The 21,852-nt window shown below is 43.5% G+C and overlaps 1 protein-coding gene across 2 annotated transcripts in view; it reads right to left on the bottom strand.

Annotated features, from left to right (window-relative positions):
- The window catches only part of CLDN10 (claudin 10), an 82,774-nt gene that overhangs the window by 52,980 nt on the left and 7,942 nt on the right, over window positions 1-21,852 (bottom strand). The window contains exon 2 of one of the 2 annotated variants that reach the window (XM_083435903.1): window positions 12,860-13,024. In XM_083435903.1, the coding sequence (XP_083292029.1) occupies window positions 12,860-13,024 (165 nt within the window). Of the gene's footprint in view, window positions 1-12,859; window positions 13,269-21,852 lie in introns of those variants that run through there. The other variant, XM_083435902.1, reaches the window with a different exon arrangement.

The raw sequence follows: 21,852 nt of genomic DNA, 5'->3' as shown, positions 1-21,852 counted from the left end.
AAGTTCAAAAGGTAGGGAGTATAAGAATCCTGGGAATTATAGGTTACGCTTCATAGAGCTACAGCTTCAAGCATCCTTGACAATTTACAGTTCCCAGGATTCCCATAATAAGGAAGGAGAGGGGACGTCTTGCCACTACCCACCAACCATTATCACCAGAGAGTAGACTGAGCGGGTGCACAGGTCTCCCCCACAGAAGTGCCAACTTGAAGAAAATATTCAGTTACAAAACACGGCACATGCACACCATTTGAATGGCAACGCCTATCAACTTTGGGGGTCCCCGGCCCAGCAGTGTAGCTAGCCACTCGGGTGCCTGGTGCGGGACGTGTCCTGCAGCCGGGGGCGGGGTGATCCGCCTGTGGGGACGGGGCGAGCCTCTCCTACGCTTGGAGCCTCTTCTCTGCCTCCCCCTCAGCTGTAGGGCGGCTGAGGTTCAGGCAGTAGGCAGATGCAAGTCCCATGCTGCCGTTTGAGGCAGTGTGGAACCTGCAGGCGCCTAAGCCACCACATCACTCCTAAAATGAGCCCAATTTTATTTTATTTTAAACTCATTTTGTCACCCCCCCTCTCTGTGATGTCACCTGGGGTGGGCCACATATCCCGCACCTCCCCTTTCCTCTGCCACTGCCCCAACCCTCTCAAATATTGGGTCCCCTGAAAGGACCTCAGCCCATTGGAGTTGGTTCCTATGCTTCAGGTCAGGTATATTGCATTTCTATTTAAATGAACGCAATTAGTTCTAATTTTGCGTCTGCACATGTACATCAGCATGTGCAAATTTTAGGCTAATATGTGCCGTATTTTGCCATTTTTGGTGTGTGTGTGTGTGTGTTGCAATTCCTCTTTTTCCGGTGATGTGTCAGCATAGAGAGCTTCTGTCCCAGCCTGACTTGCTGCTATATTAATTACATTTATTTCAGGGCATTTCTTGCTGGCTAGGTCTGATGGGATTTGTAGTCCAAAACATTAGGAGGGTTGGGGAAGAATGATCTAGAGTACCACATCAGCTGGGTCTGACACATTACCAAATGTATTCTTATTCTTATGATTATTATTATTATTAGGGAGTACCCATTGTTGAAGACTTGATGATACACCGGTCGTCACAATTAATATCAAATAAATTGCTTGTGTCAGTAGCAGTAGGTCACACTGTGTTAGATAACTTAAGCAGCTCCAGCTATTTAAACTATCCGAGTTTGTTTAACATATGCCTAATTAAATTTCTAATCATACTTTAAATGCTTAATTCCAACGCAGGTAATGAGGTAGGGAAGCATTTTGAAAGGAAAATAAAGATCAGTGTGATTAAATATAATTCTCCGTGTTGCTAGTTCCAAGTTCCCCATGGCAAGAAGCTGATGAACTCTGATTTATGTGGGTTTTTGTGCCAACGTACCAATGCGGATTCCATTGGAGTTAAATTAGCTTACAGGAGACCACACAATGCATTTATTATCTCCTTTGAAACCATTTTGCCAACAGTTTTTGAAAAGCAGGTTTGGAATGTGTTTTTGCAGGCATTAATTATTTTAATGAGTGATCTAATCGTACTGTTTAGCTTGGGTCAGGCTATGTACGACAGCAAGTCCCAGCTCGATTACTCGAGGAGCTGGAAGGTTGTGCAGTATGGAGGTTAAAGGGGAGTAGTTTGGGATTAAAAGATATGACGTGGGTCACCCAACGTCCTAAGGATGCAATATTCCATCCACACCAAGAAGTCTGTCCTTTCGCTGGCTTTGGAACAGAGCAGCTTTCAGAAATATCACAACAGAGAAGCTACAGCTGCAGAGGTTCTCCTGTGCAACTTGGAATTGGCATCTGGACCCTGTTGAATAGCTGAAAAACCTCTAGGGGATTAAAAGAGGGTCAGGCACAAACAGGTTGTCTTCGATAACTCAGGGACCACCACCAAATTTGGCTGGACTCCACACCTTGCCTTTAAATCACTGTTATACTGCTTTAACAGCCATGGTTCACCCCCCAAGAAACTGTAGTTTTTTAAAAGTGCTGGAAAATATAGGTCTGTGGCAGGTCTCCTAACAACTTTAGGCACCTTTAAACTACCATTCCCATAATTGTATGGTTTGCCTAATGGGCTGAGGTTCAGCTCCGAGGGCCTTCTGGCGATTCCCTCACTGCAGGAAGTGAAGTTACAGGGAACCAAGCAGCGGGCTTTCTCGGTGGTGGTGCCTGTCCATCGGATGACAAGGAGATAAAGAAATACACAACTTTTTGAAAGACATCTGAAGGCAGGCCTGTATTGGGAATTTTTCAATGTTTGATGTTTTATGATGTCTTTATATGCATTGGAAGCTGCCCAGAGTACCTGGGGCAACTCAGCCAGATGGGTGGGCTATAGCAACAACAACAGCAGCAGCAGCAGCAGCAGCAACAACAACAACAACAACAACAACAACAACAACAACAACAACAACCAAACTATACATTAAATGTATAGTTGCTCCATCATGTGTTATTCTTCCAGCATGTGTCCGTAAAGAGGTTTAAAGACTCTCTCAAGGCAAATCTAAAAAAAATGTAGTATAAACACCGACGACTGGGAAACACTGGCCTGCGAGCACTCCAGTTGGAGAACAGCCATTACCAAAGGTGTCATGGGCTTCAAAGAGGCTCAAACTCAGGATGAAAGGGAGAAAGGTGTTAAGAGGAAGGCATGCTTGGAAACCAAACTGTGGAAGGACGTGTGGATCCAGAAAAGGCCTCCACAGTCACTTATGGACACACTGTTAAGACTGTGTTCATGGAAGACAATCTTACTTGGCTACGAGTGATCGCCAAAGAAGAAGAAGAAGAAGTACAGTGGTACCTTGGGTTACATACGCTTCAGGTTACAGACGCTTCAGGTTACAGACTCTGCTAACCCAGAAATAGTACCTCGGGTTAAGAACTTTGCTTCAGGATGAGAACAGAAATTGTGCGGTGGTGGCACGGCGGCAGTAGGAGGCCCCATTAGCTAAAGTGGTACCTCAGGTTAAGAACAGTTTCAGGTTAAGAACGGGCCTCTAGAACGAATTAAGTTCTTAACCCTAGGTACCACTGTATTGTTCGCGTTCAGTTTGCAGCCAAAATGGTCAAGGGGATGGAACAACTCTCCTGCGATGAAATGTTGCAGACTTACGGGTTCAGGGAAAAGCCCAGTAAAAGGTGACATGGTACAAGTTTATAAAAATATTTGTGGCATGGAGAAAGTGAATATGGGAAAGTTTTTCAGCCTCTCACATGACACCAGAACTCATGGCCATGCAATGAAGCTGCATGTTGGGAGTATTTGGGACGGACAAAGGCAAGGAGCACTTCCTGCAGCGCCTAGTTAAACTACAGATTCCTCTCACATAGGAGGCAGTGATGACCAGCAACTTAGATGCCTTTAAAAGAAGATCAGACAAATTCATGGAGGATAAGACTCTCAAGGGCAACTAGCCATACTCTGCCTCCAAAGCCAGAGGCAGTGTGACTCTGAATCCCGGCTGCTGGCATCTGCAGGAGCGAGAGTGCTCTTATGCCAAGATCCCGCATACAGATTTGCGATCTGGTTGGCCACTGTGAGAACTGGATGCTGAACTCAATGGCCCATTGGCCTGATCTACTAGGCTGTTCCTGTCAAAAAACATTTGCTTTAAAATGTGCATTTGGTCTATATAGTTAAAGCCATGGTTTTCCCAGTAGTGATGGATGGAAGTGAGAGCTGGACCATAAAGAAGCCTGATTGCCGAAGAATTGATGCTTTTGAATTATGGTGCTGGAGGAAGCTCTTGAGAGTCCCATGGACTGCAAGAAGATCAAACGCATCCATTCTGAAGGAAATCAGCCCTGAGTGCTCACTGGAAGGACAGATCCTGAAGCTGAGACTCCAATACTTTGGCCACCTCATGAGAAGAGAAGACTCCCTGGAAAAGACCCTGATGTTGGGAAAGACTGAGGGCACAAGGAGAAGGGGATGACAGAGGATGAGATGGATAGTGTTCTCGAAGCTACCAGCATGAGTTTGACCAAACTGCGGGAGGCAGTGGAAGACAGGAGTGCCTGGCGTGCTCTGGTCCTTGGGGTCACGAAGAGTCAGACATGACTAAACAACTAAACAACAACAACCTGTTGCACAGAGCTCCCAATTGTCCCAAACTCTTTGTAGCAGATAGCCATATAGGCAGATTTCTGGTTTGCATGGGTTTGTTGGTGAATAAAATTTAGGGTTGCCTTTTAAAAAATGGTTGGCACAAATTGCTGTCTTTCTCCAGGTTTCAGCTCCCACCTCCATTCTTTAAGTTTTAACCACTTTTCTTGGGTAGAAGGAACTGCAGCTACTGCAGGCAACACAAACCGAGGCTTCCATTGCAGTTAGAAGGATCAGAATGTTAAAACAGCTTGGCATTTTGCAAATGTAAAGAAATGCAATTTTTTCAAAAAAAATGTTGGGCCAATTTAGATAACTATTTTGATGCATTTAAGATTTGTTAACTATTTTGCCTTTCTTCTGAAGATGGGAGCAGCTTTTGAAGTTCAAATAGATCGTTTTGCTGCGTGCAACATGTGAAGAGCTTTGCTGTGTCATTCTAATTGTTTATATACGCCTATCTGAGCTTTGGAAGACAACATGCAAGGGGCTGTGACTTTTTGGAATTTTTCCATCTAGGAAAGGAAATATAAAACTCCTGAGTCCTCATTTCCTTTGGAAATCTGAATCAGGGCTTGTGCGTAATTTTGAACGAATGGGTGGTTTCAAAATGATATATTCCGGGAATAGTGTGCATCTCGTTGCCATCTGAGAAATAATAGACAAAGTCCACCCAGCCACCCAGTTTATAGACAAAACTATTAGTTAATAAGATTTAACACCTCAAGATTAAGGGGTGTACAAAATAAATGCCCATTGTGTGCTCATGTCCAAAAAACACTTGGTTGAAAGACTTTGGTGCAGGGTGGCTTGGATTTAAATCGAATCAATTTAAATCACAATTTAAAATTATTATTATTTTAATCATTTATTTTTTATCCACCCTGAAGCAAATTAATACTTTTTTAAGAGTGTGGAAGGTTGTATGTAAGAAGCATCATGGCCTGTGATATTGATATGCAAAACTATCCCACTTTGCATTTGTAAAAGGCATTTGGGGCTGTTTTGTGGTGTGCCCACAACTAGCAAAAGCTGCTCAGGTGTGTTCATTGTTGATAGCAATACCACTTTAAACTCTCTTTGAAACTGTATCCCCTGACATTAATAGCTCTATAGCCTATAATGGTGCCATTTTTGCTCTTCTTCTTCTTCTTCTTCTTCTTCCTTGCTTTTTAATGAGAACTTTCTTCAAAAATTGTTTATCTCCACGGTTATCAATACGCTGAAAAACGAAGTCTTAGGACAAACCTAGATCTTCACCGTGTATCTCTCAATAATCATTGCTTTTTTAGTGGCATGAAAACAGGAAAAAGAGTTAATGGATTAACAATAGATAAAGGGGGGGGGGAATGGCGCAAACCCATTTGATATTGTGCGCCCTCATTTGAAATAGACTGCTGGCTGGATGGTCCTGAGGAATTCAATCGCTAACTTTAATGAGAATATTAAGTAACAGCACTATGCAAGATGGGTGAACTGAGGTAAAATTAAATTTGACATCGCCAATGGACGTAGTTCAGAGCTGTGCCCCTGTCTGGACAGGTAGCCTGGTACAATCGAGGTTGGATTACTGCAATGCGTTATATGTGGGGCTGCCTTTGAAGATGGTACAGAAACTGGTGCAGAAGACAGTGGCCAGATTGTAGACTGGGGCAGGAACATATTGAACTTATCTGAACCTATTGCCCCAATTCTGGTACAACTCAATGCAAAGTGCTGATTTTGAGTTATAAAGGCTTATGCAGCTCAGGACCCCAGTAGCTTAAGGGCCATCTCTCCCCATATGAACCAACCCAGAACCTGCAGTCATCACCTGAGAGCCAGTGTGGTGTAGTGGTTAAGAGCGGTAGTCACGTAATCTGGGTAACCGGGTTCGTGTCTCCGTTCCTCCACATGCAGCTGCTGGGTGACCTTGGGCCAGTCACACTTCCTTGAAGTCTCTCAGCCCCACTCACCTCACAGAGTGTTTGTTGTGGGGGAGGAAGGGAAAGGAGAATGTGAGCCGCTTTGAGACTCCTTAAAGGGAGTGAAAGGCGGGATATCAAATCCAAACTCCTCCTCTTCTTCTTCTTCTTCTTCTTCTTCTTCTTCTTCTTCTTCTTCTCCTCCTCCTCCATGTGCGTCTTTCACAGCAGGTCCAGTGGGTGGGAACACAAGAATGAGTCTTTTCAATAGCAGCTCCCTGCTTGCCGAATGTTTCTCCCGCAGTAGTTTGCCTGGTGCTCTTTTTATTTATTTTTCTAAGCAGTGGGCAAAAAATATTCCTTTTTTACCTACGTTTCTAGCCTTTAATTTCGAACGGTTTAAAGTACCCATGGCCTCTTTTGGTGAGACAGGGTCTGTAAGACCTGTCTTGACATTTTTATAGATGTGTTTTTGAGGTTTTTTAATTCGTTTTGAGGTTGCACTTGGTTTTAGTATTTTGTTAGAAAAGCAACTAATACCATTGAAGTTTCAACATGGCAGATTGGATTTAAAGTGCTTCCAAACTGTTGGCTCCTAACACTACTCAGCCATAGATCTTCTCTTGTAAGCTACCTTTAGAACTGTAATTACATTTCTAGACTTTGGGGTGGGTTATAACACTTTTTGTGAGTATACAGTGGTACCTCAGGTTAAGTACTTAATTCGTTCCAGAGGTCTGTACTTAACCTGAAACTTTGGGGTCCAGCTGGTTTTGGTTAGCAGGAGGGTTGCTGGATGCATTAAGTCTATCACTTTTACCGAACCGCTCTCCAGACATCAGAATTTAGGAGACTACAGAAATTAATGCAGTCCACTGTTGGTTGTTAATCCTTTGTGTTAAATTACAATTTATTTACCCTTCTTTGTGCAAAGGAACTCAATGGGAACCAGGGAAAATTAAACCTCATCCTGTCTTCATTGGCCTGCCACAGTCTGCTAGAACGTTACGAAATGGAATGTGCAGTATGTTCCCTCCTAGATTTTCCATCCATCCATCCATCCATCCATCCATCTATCCACCTAACCTGTAACCCATCCATGTATTCACCAAACATAACAACGTCTTGACTGTTTCCCAATGAATGTTTCCAAAGCAGCATACAGTAAAGATGTCAGAAAACAGAATCCTAGCAAAGACAGATATCAATTGCACACATGGCAATTTAAAAACAAGCAGTAAAAAGACCTAGTTACACAAATTTGGTTTATAGCATTATAAAACGGCTAAGGGCATGTACACACTGTGGGATAATGTGCATTCGAAACTGGATGCAGGCACCTTTTTTGGGTGGGGTACACATGAGTCATCCTCATGCCCTCCCTGTCCCACACTGTTTGCCCATATAAAATGCATTTCGCTGGAAGGGTTGCAATCCGTTTTGTGCCGAGATTCCCGCCATTCTCCAGAGGAGGAAGAGACTGTTATGTACTGAAGTTCTCACCCTGGGCCAGCAGGGGGATACTGTAGATAGTTTTCACTCAGGTCTGCATATGCAAATAAGGAATTGAAAGTGACGTTCAGTGATTGGATAGTTACAGAAAGTTGTTACTGTTGCTTTGTAGTTGAGCTCTATATAAGCAGGTTGGCTGAACCCTTCAGTTCAGTTCTGTTCTGGCCTGTGAATAAACAAGAGCTGCCTGAAGAATCGCTGTGTCGTCTGATAGGTTCACCCACAACTTAACAGAGACTGTCCTATGCACTGTGTCTTCCAAAGCCAGCCTGGGGTGTTCTTAGGTCTGCAACTGCTGTTCCTGAGCTTTCCCCCTCTTGCCTTTTGGAGCTTATCTGGATATTGTTGGGACAGGTTACAAAGGCAAGAACCTTACGGTTTGATTACTTCCTAACTCCTTTCTCTCAGCTTGCCTTCTCCAGACTCCAACCCCCTTTCTCCAATGTCGTCTCCATGGAAGGTAGCCACCGGGTTATCAGCATACCAATCCACAACCAGTAGTCTTGGATCTCTAGGGGTTAGGTCTAGAATGGAAAAAGCCTTCTCCAAGTCCATCTCCTCCTGTCTCTTACTCCTCTGGGGTGTGTGTGTGGCAGGAATCATTCTGTGCGCTGTGCCTTTCACAGCCACCTTGGTGTCTTCTGAGGTCAGAATTATGCATGCGATATGAGAAGCAGTACAGTAACTTAGCAACCTCTGTATACTGACATGCACCCCCTGTTTAGCAGGATAATAATGTACCGGTTTCCGGCCCTTCTCTTTTGAAAGAGAGTTTGCTGTGGCACTCCGTTGCAGAAGTGCTAAAGAAAAGCCAGTCAAATCCCCATGTCTGCAGCGATTTTGTATTATGAGATTATCCTAACCGATAGTTTAAAATGCTTGATTTCTGATCAGTGCCTTATTTCACTTAGTGTAATACTATACATTGGAAGTGCTTGCACAGTGTGTTTAAAATTAGCATCGCTGCTGCTGCCAACTCATTTGAGCAAGCGCTGTTATCAACGAGCTTCTTTCTCTGAATATAAGCTGCAAGCTCCTAGCAGAAAGAAGTGGTTCAAGGGCTGCGTAGCTTTTTGTCCCGGGGATTCGTAAATGCTTGGAGCACCGTGATTATTATCATTACTTGGCGTGTTAAAATTAAACTAATCTTAAAAGGCTCACAGTAACAAACAGCAATACAGGCTTGCTATGGCCATCGGTGTTATCCATACTTGCTGAAGGATTCGAAAGGGAATTATCAAGATCCCAGCCTCTCCATTCCCACTTGTTTATTGGCTGTGCCATTTTGGCTACAAAAGCAATAGCATTCTTTCCCTGAAGACTGGAAAGAGCGTTTACAAGCCTGAAGGGAGCACTGGTCGGAAGCCATAAATTCTGCATTCCAGGTGATAAGCGAGAAGTCTGTGGGACGGGAGGAGAGTGGAGCCTACCAGTTACCGAAAGCAGAAATGCAAAAAAATAAAAAATAAATAAAATGAGAGCTGCATTTCGACATCAACAGCCTAGCCTAATTTCTCCTTAGCTTAGAAGCGGGTGACTGCAGTTCATGGTTAAAAAGAGATGTTATGTACTGAGTTGAATAGGATCCAAAAGGCAGCAGTCTGATTGGTCCTAGAACAATAGGGTCCAGAATGCAGTAATCTGATTGGTCCACAGGAGCCACCCAATCCAGCTCCAGGTGGAAGTGAATCCGCAACCTGATTGGCCTACAGGTGAATCCCGGAATTAGCCAATCATATGGAGCCCATTCTGTAAATAATGTATATAAAGCAGACATTCTGGGGGAACTTCCAGTCCTCCTCACCCCTATGAGCTGAATAAAGAGCATGAAATCCACTCTCGACTCTGAGTATATTTCAAGAGACTTGAACCACAATCCTAGGTTCAGACAATATGCTAAGCCAAACCTCACTTAGTTGCCACACTAACCTAAAAAGCGTGGGAGGGAGCAAAACAGCTGCGATCTCTTCTTCAGAAGGTAGCACATGTATGCTAAGACTCGGTTTTGTTTTGTGTGGATGTGGGCAATGACAGCTATTAACCAAGTTGCCCTAGTGCGTGTGCGACTACTTGGTAAACTGGGGAAATCCATTCCTGACAGTGATTTTTTGCTTTAAAAATGTTTAGGGGTACTGTCATTTTGACTCAAGAAAATCACCATTTTATAGTTCAAATCGGGGAAAATAAATACAGGAAATGGACAAAAGTACAAAGATTCCCAAAATGTTTAGGGCTATGCGTACCTCTGCGTTCCCCTAGAAAAAAGCACTGCAGACAGATAATGAAGAGAATTTTCACACTCTCTTGCTGTCAGACATATGGCTAAAACTCTCCTTATCCTTTACGCCTCATGCATTTCATAGAATCATAGAGTTGGAAGGGACCCTGAGGATCATCTAGTCCAACCCCCTGCAATGCAGGAATATGCATGCTGCTGCTGTCAGAGATAGAGATCTCCTACCCTGAATGTGGGAGGCCTGCAGTATTACTTGTCTCAAATTTTCCAGGTACAAGAAGACTATTAATCTCAAGGAAGCCGCCTCTGTAACAATCCCATGTTTTGACAAATGAAGAACAATGGTGGTTCTCCTTAGTTTGGGTAGAATAGGTCAGAAAGGTCAAAAATAAGTAAGGATGGATTAATAGGCACAATAGAAGGATAATGATTTTTCTTGGCCTCTATTCCGTACTGTACAAGAACCGAATTTTCAGGTTGAGCTCTTTAACCCCAAGGTAGCTTTTGCCGACACTGATGCATCAACTCTCCAAGTAAGGCAGAATGTTTGCTCACATCCAGTAAATTTATAGATTCATGATCTAGATCCGTTACCTGGATTAGCCCTATCACCCTATCATGGACATAAAGTTCATCTTCGGTGTGGAAGCATCTAATTGTAGAGATCCTGGATCCATAATTGTTATTTCAAAGGGTTGCAGGCAAGTAGCTTTATAACATTTTAATTTATTTCAAAAGTATTGCAAGTTATCAAAGAAGGAAATTATCATCATCATCATCATCATTATTATTAATATCATTTCTATACTGTTTTATATTTTTAAGGGGGAGGTAATCTCAAAGCAGTTTAAAACCTACATGAAAATAGCAGATAAAACAATTCAGAATAAAACATTGCTGAAGAAAGTCAAATATAAAGTATACATTTAAATACAATTAACATTCATTCAAACATAATTAATAGGAAACTAAAATATTATCCTAATTTTTTTTTTAAGGAGGTCAACTGCAGAATTCACATTTAGGAGAGCAAAGTTAAGAAAAAAAATTACCTTAAACATTTCAAAAGACAGCTTTACTAAGTGAAGTCAAATATAAAAGGCACATTTGAAACAGCATAACTAGCAAAAAAAATAAAATACTTGTGAAATACAACCACACCCACTCAAAATATTGAACTGGGCTGTGTAAGGTCTTGGATAGGAAATTCTGAAACTTCTTTCCAATCAGGATTTGATCCATCTGAGCAACTTGCTGCTCTTTTAGACCCAAGTATGCCATTCTGGTTGGGATGTGGGTGACACTGTGGGTTAAACCACAGAGCCTAGGACTTGCCGATCAGAAGGTCGGCGGTTTGAATCCCCGCGACGGGGTGAGCTCCCGTTGCTCGGTCCCTGCTCCTGCCAACCTAGCAGTTCGAAAGCACGAAGTGCCAGTAGATAAATAGGTACCGCTCTGGCAGGAAGGTAAACGGCATTTCCGTGCGCTGCTCTGGTTCGCCAAGAGGGGCTTAGTCATGCTGGCCATGTGTCATACGCCAGCTCCCTCGGCCAATAAAGCGAGATGAGCGCCGCAACCCCAGAGTTGGCCACGACTGGACCTAATGGTCAGGGGTCCCTTTACTTTACCTTTATGCCATTCTGGTGGCCTCTGCCTGGGGTTATCTCCTTGCCTGTTGCTGCTACCATTTTGTATTTGATGTTAACAGGCATTAGTGACCATGTACATATAAACATGGTTGATGTATACCAGGGGTGGCCAACTCCCAAGAGACTGCAATCTACTCGCAGAATTTAAAACTGGCAGTGATCTACCCCCCTTTTAGGGGTTCAGGTCAAAGTTGTTGGGTTTTTTTAGGAAGGAGGAAAGACGGATTCTGTTTTACCAATGATAAGGAAAAGGACCCAGAGATCGACCATGATCTACCAAAACCTCCTGGGGATCTACCAGTACGTCGCGATCAACCTGTTGGACATCCCTGATGAATGCTAAGAAGCCTGGCAATGTCCTTGTTTATGTTTACTTAATATTATTTTTATTAGTTTTCCAAATTATTACAGATCAGACCAAATTACTTTAATACAATTTTTTAGGGGGGGAAAACAGGTTCCCTGCTCCTGTTGCAAACATATGTCCATCACTTCCTCCTGAACTAAACTGGACAAAGGAAGATAGCAATTAACTCTCCCAACACACCACGTCTGAGAACAACGTTTATGAAGGATTTGAAATGGATTTTGTATTTATGATAAATAACAGAGGTGCTGCATGTAAGGAAAGAATAAAGGTCAACCGTGAGTATGGACTACAGTCAAACGTTGGTTGTCAAACGTAATCCGTTTCAGAAGACCGTTTGACTTCTGAAACGTTCGACAATCGAGGCACGGCTTCTGATTGGCTGCAAGTGCTTCTTGCACTCAAGCGGAAGCTGCGTCGGACATTTGGGTTCCGAAAAACGTTCAAAAACCTGAGCATTTGTATTTCCGTGTTTTCGGCGTTCGGGAACCAAAATGTTTGAAAATGGAGCCATTTGACAACCAAGGCTCAGCTGTAACATCAAGAGAAGGATTAAGTGGATATTAACGAAGAGACGAAGTGGCTACAGGAGGAACTGTTTACGTTTGATTTTGGGAGCGTTGAAGACCATAAGCAGCAGAAATGGCAGCGGCGGCAGCAACGAAGGGAGTAAAGAGCAGTGCAGTGGCGTAGCGTGGGGGGTGCAGGGGGGGCCAGCCGCACCGGGCGCAACATCTGGGGGGGGGGGTGCGCTCGCACTCGCAGCTCTCTGCCCCTACCTGGCTTCACGGGTTAGGGGGCGCAAATTACTTGCCTTGCCCCGGGTGCTGACAACCCACGCTACGCCACTGGAGCAGTGGCCAAGAAAACAGGGCTCTTGCTAGCCTCCCAGCGGTCCCCCATTCCAAATCTCAAATGTCAATGACTCAAACAAGCATCCTAATCTAAGCATGTACCCCCCTTTACAAGTATCACGAAAGCCGTATTCGTTCCCCATCTAACAAGATCCACACATACATATAGATACCCACCCTCTAGTTCCCTTTCACTTACTCTCTATTTTGAAGATGGTCAGGTGAGGTCTGCAGTGAAAAGCACCCAGGGCATTTCCTGCACAATTCATCCAGAGACCCTGGAAGACCCACGTCGCTGTGATCACAGACGAAGCCCTGCTGGTCACTTTCCATTCATTTGAGACCGTGGCTGCAATAATCGCTCCTATTCCACAAAAACAAAGGGCGAATGCTATAATCTGTACTCCGGACATGTTCCCGGGGTGAAATCTCCAGCGGCTTGTTCTGCCGCAATGGGAAGAGGAGCACACTTTTCACTGTCTAGTACAACATTAGCAAATTACACAAGCGAACAAGTGTCAATGCAGATGCAAGTTTGGTTTTTTTCATGTCTGGCTAGCATCTGAAATCATGAGCCTCATGCTTTCAGGGTGCACCGTATTGGCTTAGCAATATTTAGCAACGACAACAGATAGCAGTATTGACGTTATTAATTTGCAATTCCAGGAAGGCTAGTTTTTGAATATATATATTTCTCTTCTGGCATTCTGTCATATAAGTTAATGCTTAATTTTTAGTTAAGCTCAAACGCAAAACAGCTCATTGCTAAAAAAAAAAGGAAAAAAAGTGCAGAGTCCAAGTTGCACAGTAGCACTTGACAATTATTTTAGCAAAAGGTCGTGAAAGAAACTCAGGCATGCTTCAAGACTGGCTGCCTTCACCAGTCGTCGCCCCCCCCCCCCATCTTTAAAGGAATTGCATAATTAAAATGAGTCCTGTCTTTAGCATATACACATCACAGTATCTGAAGGTACCCGCCTTGCCTATTGATTTGTTTTACAGATGTATTGTGGCACCATCCAGATGTGAGTTATGCCAGGAACTTGTGAAATGACCAGGGCAAAGTGGTGGTTCTCTGCCGGCTTTCCATCTGTAAAATATGAGTATTATGGACCCACGTTTCCGAGCACAATTCAAAGTGTTGGTGCTGACCTTTAAAGCCCTAAACGGCCTCGGTCCAGTATATCTGAAGGAGCGTCTCCACCCCCATCGTTCTGCCCGGACACTGAGGTCCAGCTCCGAGGGCCTTCTGGCGGTTCCCTCACTGCGAGAGGCCAAGTTACGGGAACCAGGCAGAGGGCCTTCTCGGTAGTGGCGCCCTCCCTGTGGAACGCCCTCCCATCAGATGTCAAAGCAATAAACAACTACCTGACATTCAGAAGACATCTGAAGGCAGCCCTGTTCAGGGAAGTTTTTAATATGTGACATTTTTGTGTATTTTTCATCTTTGTTGGAAGCCGCCCAGAGTGACTGGGGAAACCAGTGGGCGGGGTACAAATAATAAATAATAATAATAATAATAATAATAATAATAATAATAATTATCACCTGACAGACTGCTAGAATTATAAAGCTGAATTATAAAGCTTTCTCCTCCTTAATTTCAGTGTTAATGGAGATCTGCCCTATGAGGTAAGCAAATCTTGTGTTTTTGTCAGTCAACATCCATTTCGCCCTGTGCTTCACCATTAGCTCCAGTGATGAAGAATTCTGCCTCGGTACTGTAGCCCCATACCAGACGTCAATTCTCTGCTACTATAAAGAATGTCTGGGCACATACATACCCTGATGAATATGTATCACTTTTCTTTTGTATTAAGTTCTTTAAAACGGCACAGCACTTGATATAGTTCTTCCTTTCTCAGACATCTGCAAAACGTATTCTAATATACGGGATATATTGGGCAGTTCATTTTTCTGCTTTAGGCCTAGTAAGCGATGAGCTCTTTCAAAATCATCCTCAAAGAGACTTGGAAATCTGGGGAGATCTCCTTTGACTATTACGCCAGGAAGTGTCTCCTACCAAATCCTTCCTCATTTTCTCCAGTCTCCGAAAAGACGAGTATTTCTATTTTCAGTTTCCTCTATCCAGAGTGAGGGCTTTGTGTTGCCAGGATTGGTGTTATGCGCTCCGACCGCCTTGTCCCTGCGAGGAACCTGGCTGGATGAATTGTGCACAAGCTGCACTTTCAGAACTATCTTCAAAGGTAGCCTCATGCAAAACATATTGCAGTAATCTAATTTACAGGTTACCAGAGCTCAGGCAGCAGACGTTAGGCTGTCCCTTGTCCAGATAGGGGCACAGCTGGGCCACCAGCCAAAGCTGATGAAAGACATTCCATGCCACTGAGGCCACCTGGACCTCAAGCGACAGTGATGGACCCAAGCTGCATACCTGCTCCTTCAGAGAGAGTGTAACCCCACCAAGAGCAGGCAACCTCCTATCCATCTGTTCCAGGAAACCACTAATGGTGCCTTATCTGAATTGAACACTCTATTGGCTCTCATCCGGTCCACTACTAGTCAAGTCATCCTTCCAGCACATCCATTGCCACACCTGCAGAGGAGAAGTAGAGCTGGGTGTTACTAGCATATTGCTGACAACATCCTCAGTGTTTTCTTGTAGATGTTATGTGGTCTAAACCACCAAGCATCTTGGGTTTGTTGATCAGAAGGTTGGTGGTTCAAATCCCCAAGACGGAGTGAGCTCCCATTGCTCTGTTCTAGTTCCTGCCAACCTAGTAGTTCAAAAGCATGCCAGTGCAAGTAGATAAATAGGTACCACTGCTATGGGAAGGTAAACGGCGTTTCCGTGTGTTCTGGTTTCCGTCATGGTGTTCCATTGCACCAGAAGCTGGCCACATGACCTGAAAAGCTGTCTGTGGACAAACGCCGGCTCCCTCGGCCTGAAAGCGAGATGAGCGCCGCAACCCCATAGTTGCCTTTGACTGGACTTAACTGTCCAGGGTTCTTAATATCACATGGACCCTGTAGAACCCCACAATGAAGACTCCATTTTAGAAAGATGCTCTTATGCACATTTTCAAAATTCTAATTCATTCATTCAGCCTTCATTGGCATAATAAAATTCTAATTCACAGTGGGTATAATTTTTCAGAGTTATGAAAGTTTTGTTTGAAATGTCACGATCAATATATGTATGTCCTGAACTGCTTAGTATAAATGAAGAGAACATAAAAAAACCCTTTTAAATTGTGGTTACAATGCCACAATGAGCCCTCTTGTTAAGAAAAGCCCTGTGGGACATCATGGGATGTCACTTAGAAAACAGATGCAGACAATTTTGCAGCAGTACACAAAGTTCTGTTCTCTAGATGCTTCATTTCCAGTAACATGGTGAAATTTCCCATGCCTACTGTATCTTCTAACTTTTGGACCATTTCAGTAATTTTAGATAGCATTGGAAGTAAAGCTGTCGATCAATCGGCCATTAGTTTGTACTGCAACTGTTTAAATTGACTTCCATGGTGGCAATAAGGTACACTTTTCCTTAGCACCTGTCATCACCATCTTCATCATCATCATATTTCATTGTCACCTAAATATGCTAGACTTTGTACAGCACTACTTTTAAGGCAACCCAAGGGCGTGTCTGGCTGGCTGAAACCCTGAAAATTATATCCACAACAAAGCTTGAGGGCAAAGCTTGAGAATGGTAAAGTTAAAAAGATAGATCCTGATTGAATTGTCTGAATTCTCGACTAAATTGAGGTAAGCCTGATCTAGAAAGGCAATGCTTATATTCTTAAATTCCTCTCGTTTCCTGCCATTTAAACTACGTGTCATGCTAACATTTTCCCTGGAATTATGGAAGTTTTTGTTGTCGCTGCTTAAAAAAAGCAAACCAAACACAGAGACTGCAGCATTAACTGAAAGACTAGTGAATAGAAGGGCTTCCTACTCATTTTTCCTCCTGGGTTTTTTTTTCCACTCAAGAAGGTGAAAGATACAAGTACATGTCTCTTTCCCCCCCTCGGGGTGGAGCACTGGTTGGCAGGGGGAGATGTGATTTGCTGCAAAAGAGGCAGAACAGCTGCATGAAGCCATTTCCACTGCTGTACACAAGGTGGGGGGACGGGACGCGAATCTAGGACCTGTGAGTTTAGTCCTCACTGATTGAATTGGGAGGAGGAGGAAGTTAATTAATAATTTTAAGTAATTTATTTCAAAGTTAAAAGCTAATGTGTTAATCTATTTGAACCTTCCTTTTGTAATCATGCAGCACGGTAATGCGTGAATAACAACTTTATCCTGGTAGACAAATGGGCCTTTGGATTGTCAGGAGGCTGACAGGTCACATAGCTTTTGGTAATGATCTCTCTCGTATTACTGCCCAACCCTGTTAGTTTGCATAAGCTCCGTAGAAGAAGCAATAAGATGGACATGTGACGTGGACTTGGGCAGGCCAAGTGAAACACGGCAAGAAATGAAACATAATATTCTTATTATTCATAATAAGAAAAGAGTATTGGGAAACAATTCATAATGAATTGAAAAAATTGTTTAAAAGTACTTTCCCAAAACAACAACACCACTACAGAGTCCTTTTTGTTGGGGATAATTCAGACGGAAATTCCCAGGTGTCAAAAAAGGTTATTTATGTATGCCACTGTTTTGTTAGCCCCAAAATGGAGTACGAGTGAGGTCTCAACCAAAGAATGGCAGCTCAAGCTGACAGAATATGCACAGCTTGCAGACTTATGGTAACATATAGAATAAGGGAACAAGAAGAACATACATTTAAAGAAGATTGGAAAATGTTTATTGAATATATGGGGGGAATTGTGTACACTTGAAAATGTGGGCAGCATTAAGATAAATTCAACCGTGTAAATAAGTTTTGACGGCTGTAATAATGGAATACTGAATGGTTTAGTTTATGTAAAACATGCAGGGATTTAGGTTATGCAAAATGAACCATGGAAAGAGAAGAAGGGAAGTCATCGATACTTTAAGGCTACAGTGGTACCTCGGGTTAAGTACTTAACTCGTTCCAGAGGTCCGTACTTAACCTGAAACTGTTCTTAACCTGAAGCACCACTTTAGCTAATGGGGCCTCCTGCTGCCGCCATGCCGCTGGAGCACGATTTCTGTTCTCATCCTGAAGCAAAGTTCTTAACCTGAAGCACTATTTCTAGGTTAGCGGAGTCTGTAACCTGAAGCATATGTAACCTGAAGCGTATGTAACCCGAGGTACCACTGTATTTAAATGAATATTCTAAAATGTAAAACAAAATAAAAATTATGGGGGTGGGGACAGTGGGCATTCAACTGCATTAGAATCAAACCTGAATCAAGCTGGGGTCTGACTCTCTGGCTACTGCTCATTTCTAGCTCAGCTTTCATACACTCTGCTTTTGCCTTCTAACTACCAGCCGGGTGCGGGAAAGGGCCCATCCCTTTGCCCTCTGGCACACTGCAACTTCCTATGTATCGTAAGACACGGCTGAGAGAGCCAGTGTGGCGTAATGGTTAGAGTGTTGGACAAGGACTTGGGAGAACAGGGTTTGAATCCCCATTCAGCCATGAAACAACCTAGGTGATCTTGGGCCAGTCGCCATCTCTTAGCCTGACCTAGAATCATAGAATCATAGAGTTGGAAGAGACCACAAGGGCCATCGAGTCCAACCCCCTGCCAAGCAGGAAACACCATCAGAGCACTCCTGACATATGGTTGTCAAGCCTCTGCTTAAAGACCTCCAAAGAAGGAGACTCCACCACACTCCTTGGCAGCAAATTCCACTGTCGAACAGCTCTTACTGTCAGGAAGTTCTTCCTAATGTTTAGGTGGAATCTTCTTTCTTGTAGTTTGGATCCATTGCTCCGTGTCCGCTTCTCTGGAGCAGCAGAAAACAACCTTTCTCCCTCCTCTATGTGACATCCTTTTATATATTTGAACATGGCTATCATATCACCCCTTAACCTCCTCTTCTCCAGGCTAAACATGCCCAGCTCCCTAACCTACCTCACAGGGTTGTTGTAAGGATGAAATGAGGAGGAGGAGAACCACATACAGCACCTTGAGATCTTTGGAAGATAAAAGCGGTATTATAAATGAAATAGATAAATTAAACAAAGAAGGTAGATCAGTGGCACTTAGGTAGGGACACAGGTGGCACTGTGGATTAAACCACAGAGCCTAGGACTTGCCAATCAGAAGGTCGGCGGTTCGAATCCCGTTGTTTGGTCCCTGCTCCTGCCAACCTAGCAGTTCAAAAGCACGTCAAAGTGCAAGTAGATAAATAGGTACCACTCCAGCGGGAAGGTAAACGGCGTTTCCGTGTGCTGCTCTGGTTTGCCAGAAGCGGCTTAGTCATGCCGGCCACGTGACCCGGAAGCTGTACGCCGGCTCCCTCGGCCAATAAAGCGAGATGAGCGTCACAACCCAAGAGTCGGCCACAACTGGACCTGATGGTCAGGGGTCCCTTTACTTTTAAGGCCAGAAAGAAACTTACCTGACCTTTTCAGGAATGAAACAGATTTTTAACCCTTGCTGGATCCAGGATCCCAGGAAATAGAAGGGACTCAGGCGTTGTACACACTAACCCCCTCCCCGCAACTCACAACGATATTGTCTTTATGCTTATGTCCAATCCGCTCCGATCTCATCACCATAGGAGCCAACTCCTAGAGGCTGAGTTCCCTTTGGCTCACCTCCCTTAAATATTTGAGAGAGCTGCTTCCCCAAAGTTGATGGGCATTGTCATTCAAATGCTGTGCATCTTGCCACGTCTTGTGATCTATTATCCGGGATGGGGCTTACTTGTCCCCCTTCCCAATATTTTTTTCCAGGTTGGCACCCCAGCTCATCATGATGCAGAAGCAGTTGTGGAAAAGGCCTTTCACATGCAAGTCTCAGGTTTGGGCTGGGAATGCCTAAATGAAATTCTTTTTTTAAAAAACAATCATATTTATTATTTTCCATACATAAACATAACCGAAGAAAGAGCCAACAATAATAAAGAAAAAAGGATGAAACGGAAAAAGAATAAAGAAAAGAGAACATATAACATCAAATACATCAAATCACCACATAAACAAAAACTTAATTAATTAATCAAAATCCATCTTCATAAACATATTACTTGACTTCCTCAAATCTCTTCCATCTGAGTTTCTTAGTAATTATATATAGCAGTTTCCAATATTATTTTATAAAACCGTATCACAGTCATAGTCCTATTTCCTAACTTTTCTTATCGTACATTTTCTTATTTATTTATTTAATCCCAATTTAATCCTAGGCCTAATTGATTCTTTCAAGTGATTACTGGAAGAAATTTAAAGACTCTTTGAATAAATATTGTAATATTAAATAGTCTTTAAATTTCTTCCAGTCTTCTTGGTATTCCTCTTCTTTCTGGTCGCGGATTCTCCTGGTGAGATCAGCCAGCTCCATAAATTCCATCATCTTCATCTTGGAGAATGTCTATATGAAATTCCGGAGATCTGCTGTCAATGCAGCTAAATTCTCTGATAGTTGGACTAGCGATCTGTTCCACTATAAGTAAGAGTCTTATGTGCCAAAACCTTATGAGGTTTCAGAGATGAATTAGTTTTCTAGTCTGTGCCAGGCAGATTTTGGTTCCTTCCCCCATTGTTTTAATGCTTCAATAGTTCTTTATCTTTTAAGTTACAAAAGGTGATTGTACTGGGAACTCCTTTGTCAAAACTTCTTTCTCTCCCTGGGTCAGCAAGGAGCCACTGCCACTTGGCCAGTTTTACAGATTAAACATTCCTGCATTGGTAACGATGGAAGCATCTGCAAATCTTTGGATCCAATTTTCCAACCGTTCCAAATGTCACAGCGCATTCTTCCTCGCGCACTCCCCGTTTTCTTCATGCACCAGTTGAATTGGAGCTTTCACATCCTCTGGGAACGAGAACTGTTGTTTTGGACTTAGAAGCCCCTCTTGCCTTTTATGCCGCAGTCTAGAAAAGCTGATAGAAATTCACTTTCTTTCATAGCATGCCAACGTACTCAATCTACCTTAGTGGAAGGCAAAAGCGTGTGAGCAAAAATGGTAATGTATCAGTTGAAGAAATATTGTGGTTCTATTCCTGTGTTCGTGAAACCCAGAGGTGGCCTTTGTGGCACCCTATCTAGATCAGTGTCTCCCAAACTTGGGTCTCCAGCTGTTTTTGGACTATAACTCCCATTATCCCTAGCTAACAGGATCAGTGGTCAGGGATGATGGGAACTGTAGTCCAAAAACAGCTGGAGACCTGTTTGGGAAACACTGCTCTAGACGCTGTTTAATTCTCAGCTTCCATCATCCCTATTAGCCATGCTGGCCGGGCTAATAGGATCTGGATAATACCATGTTGGCTTTTCCTGATCTAACCATTATACTGCCTGCCTTTCTTTAAATATCTGGTAGCTAGAGGCTGCTACCCTGGAATTACATGACAGCAAGAAAGCAATTTAGTTTATATTCACCCCTGTTAAAAGTCATACTAGAGACTCAGCTACATTAGTTTAAAATAAACCCAGTATATTGAATGTGTTATAAGCAAGCAACACCAGGAGGCGCTGTAGAGCAGAAAACTTTTCTGTGAGGTTTTACATAGTGTTGTTTTTTCCTTTTTTGTTATAGCAAGGGAGCCGGCTCCAATACTTTGGCCACTTCAGTCTTTCCCAACATCAGGGTCTTTTACAGGGAGTTTTCTCTTCTCATAACTCCCTGGAAAAGACCCTGATGTTGGGAAAGACTGAGGGCACAAGGAGAAGGGGACGACAGAGGACAAGATGGTTGGACAGTGTTCTCGAAGCTACTAACATGAGTTTGACCAAACTGCAGGAGGCAGTGGAAGACAGGAGTGCCTGGCGTGCTCTGGTCCATGGGGTCACGAAGAGTCAGACACGACTAAACAACTAAACAACAACAAGAAGATGGGCTACCTTCCCAGGTTGATGAACCCCCACTTCCCTCTACGCCACGTGTAGAAGCTGCCTTCTTGACCGTTAGACCTACTATTGGTCTCGTCTGCTCAATCCTCCAGAGCCTGTCTTTGCATGCAGGGGAAGGTCCCTAACTCACCGAGGGTTTGAGACCCATCAGCTACCCACACCTGGTTTAGCCGGCCAGCCGGTACGTTTCCCAGGGTGTAGCCGGCGTCAGATGCTGACAGCTTCTAGGAGCCACAGGTGAGATCTGAGTGCAGGGTGGG

Source organism: Podarcis tiliguerta (genome assembly GCF_965153285.1).
Source record: "Podarcis tiliguerta genome assembly, chromosome: 4".
Lineage (NCBI taxonomy): Eukaryota > Metazoa > Chordata > Lepidosauria > Squamata > Lacertidae > Podarcis > Podarcis tiliguerta.
This window is presented reverse-complemented; position numbering and strand designations above follow the sequence as displayed.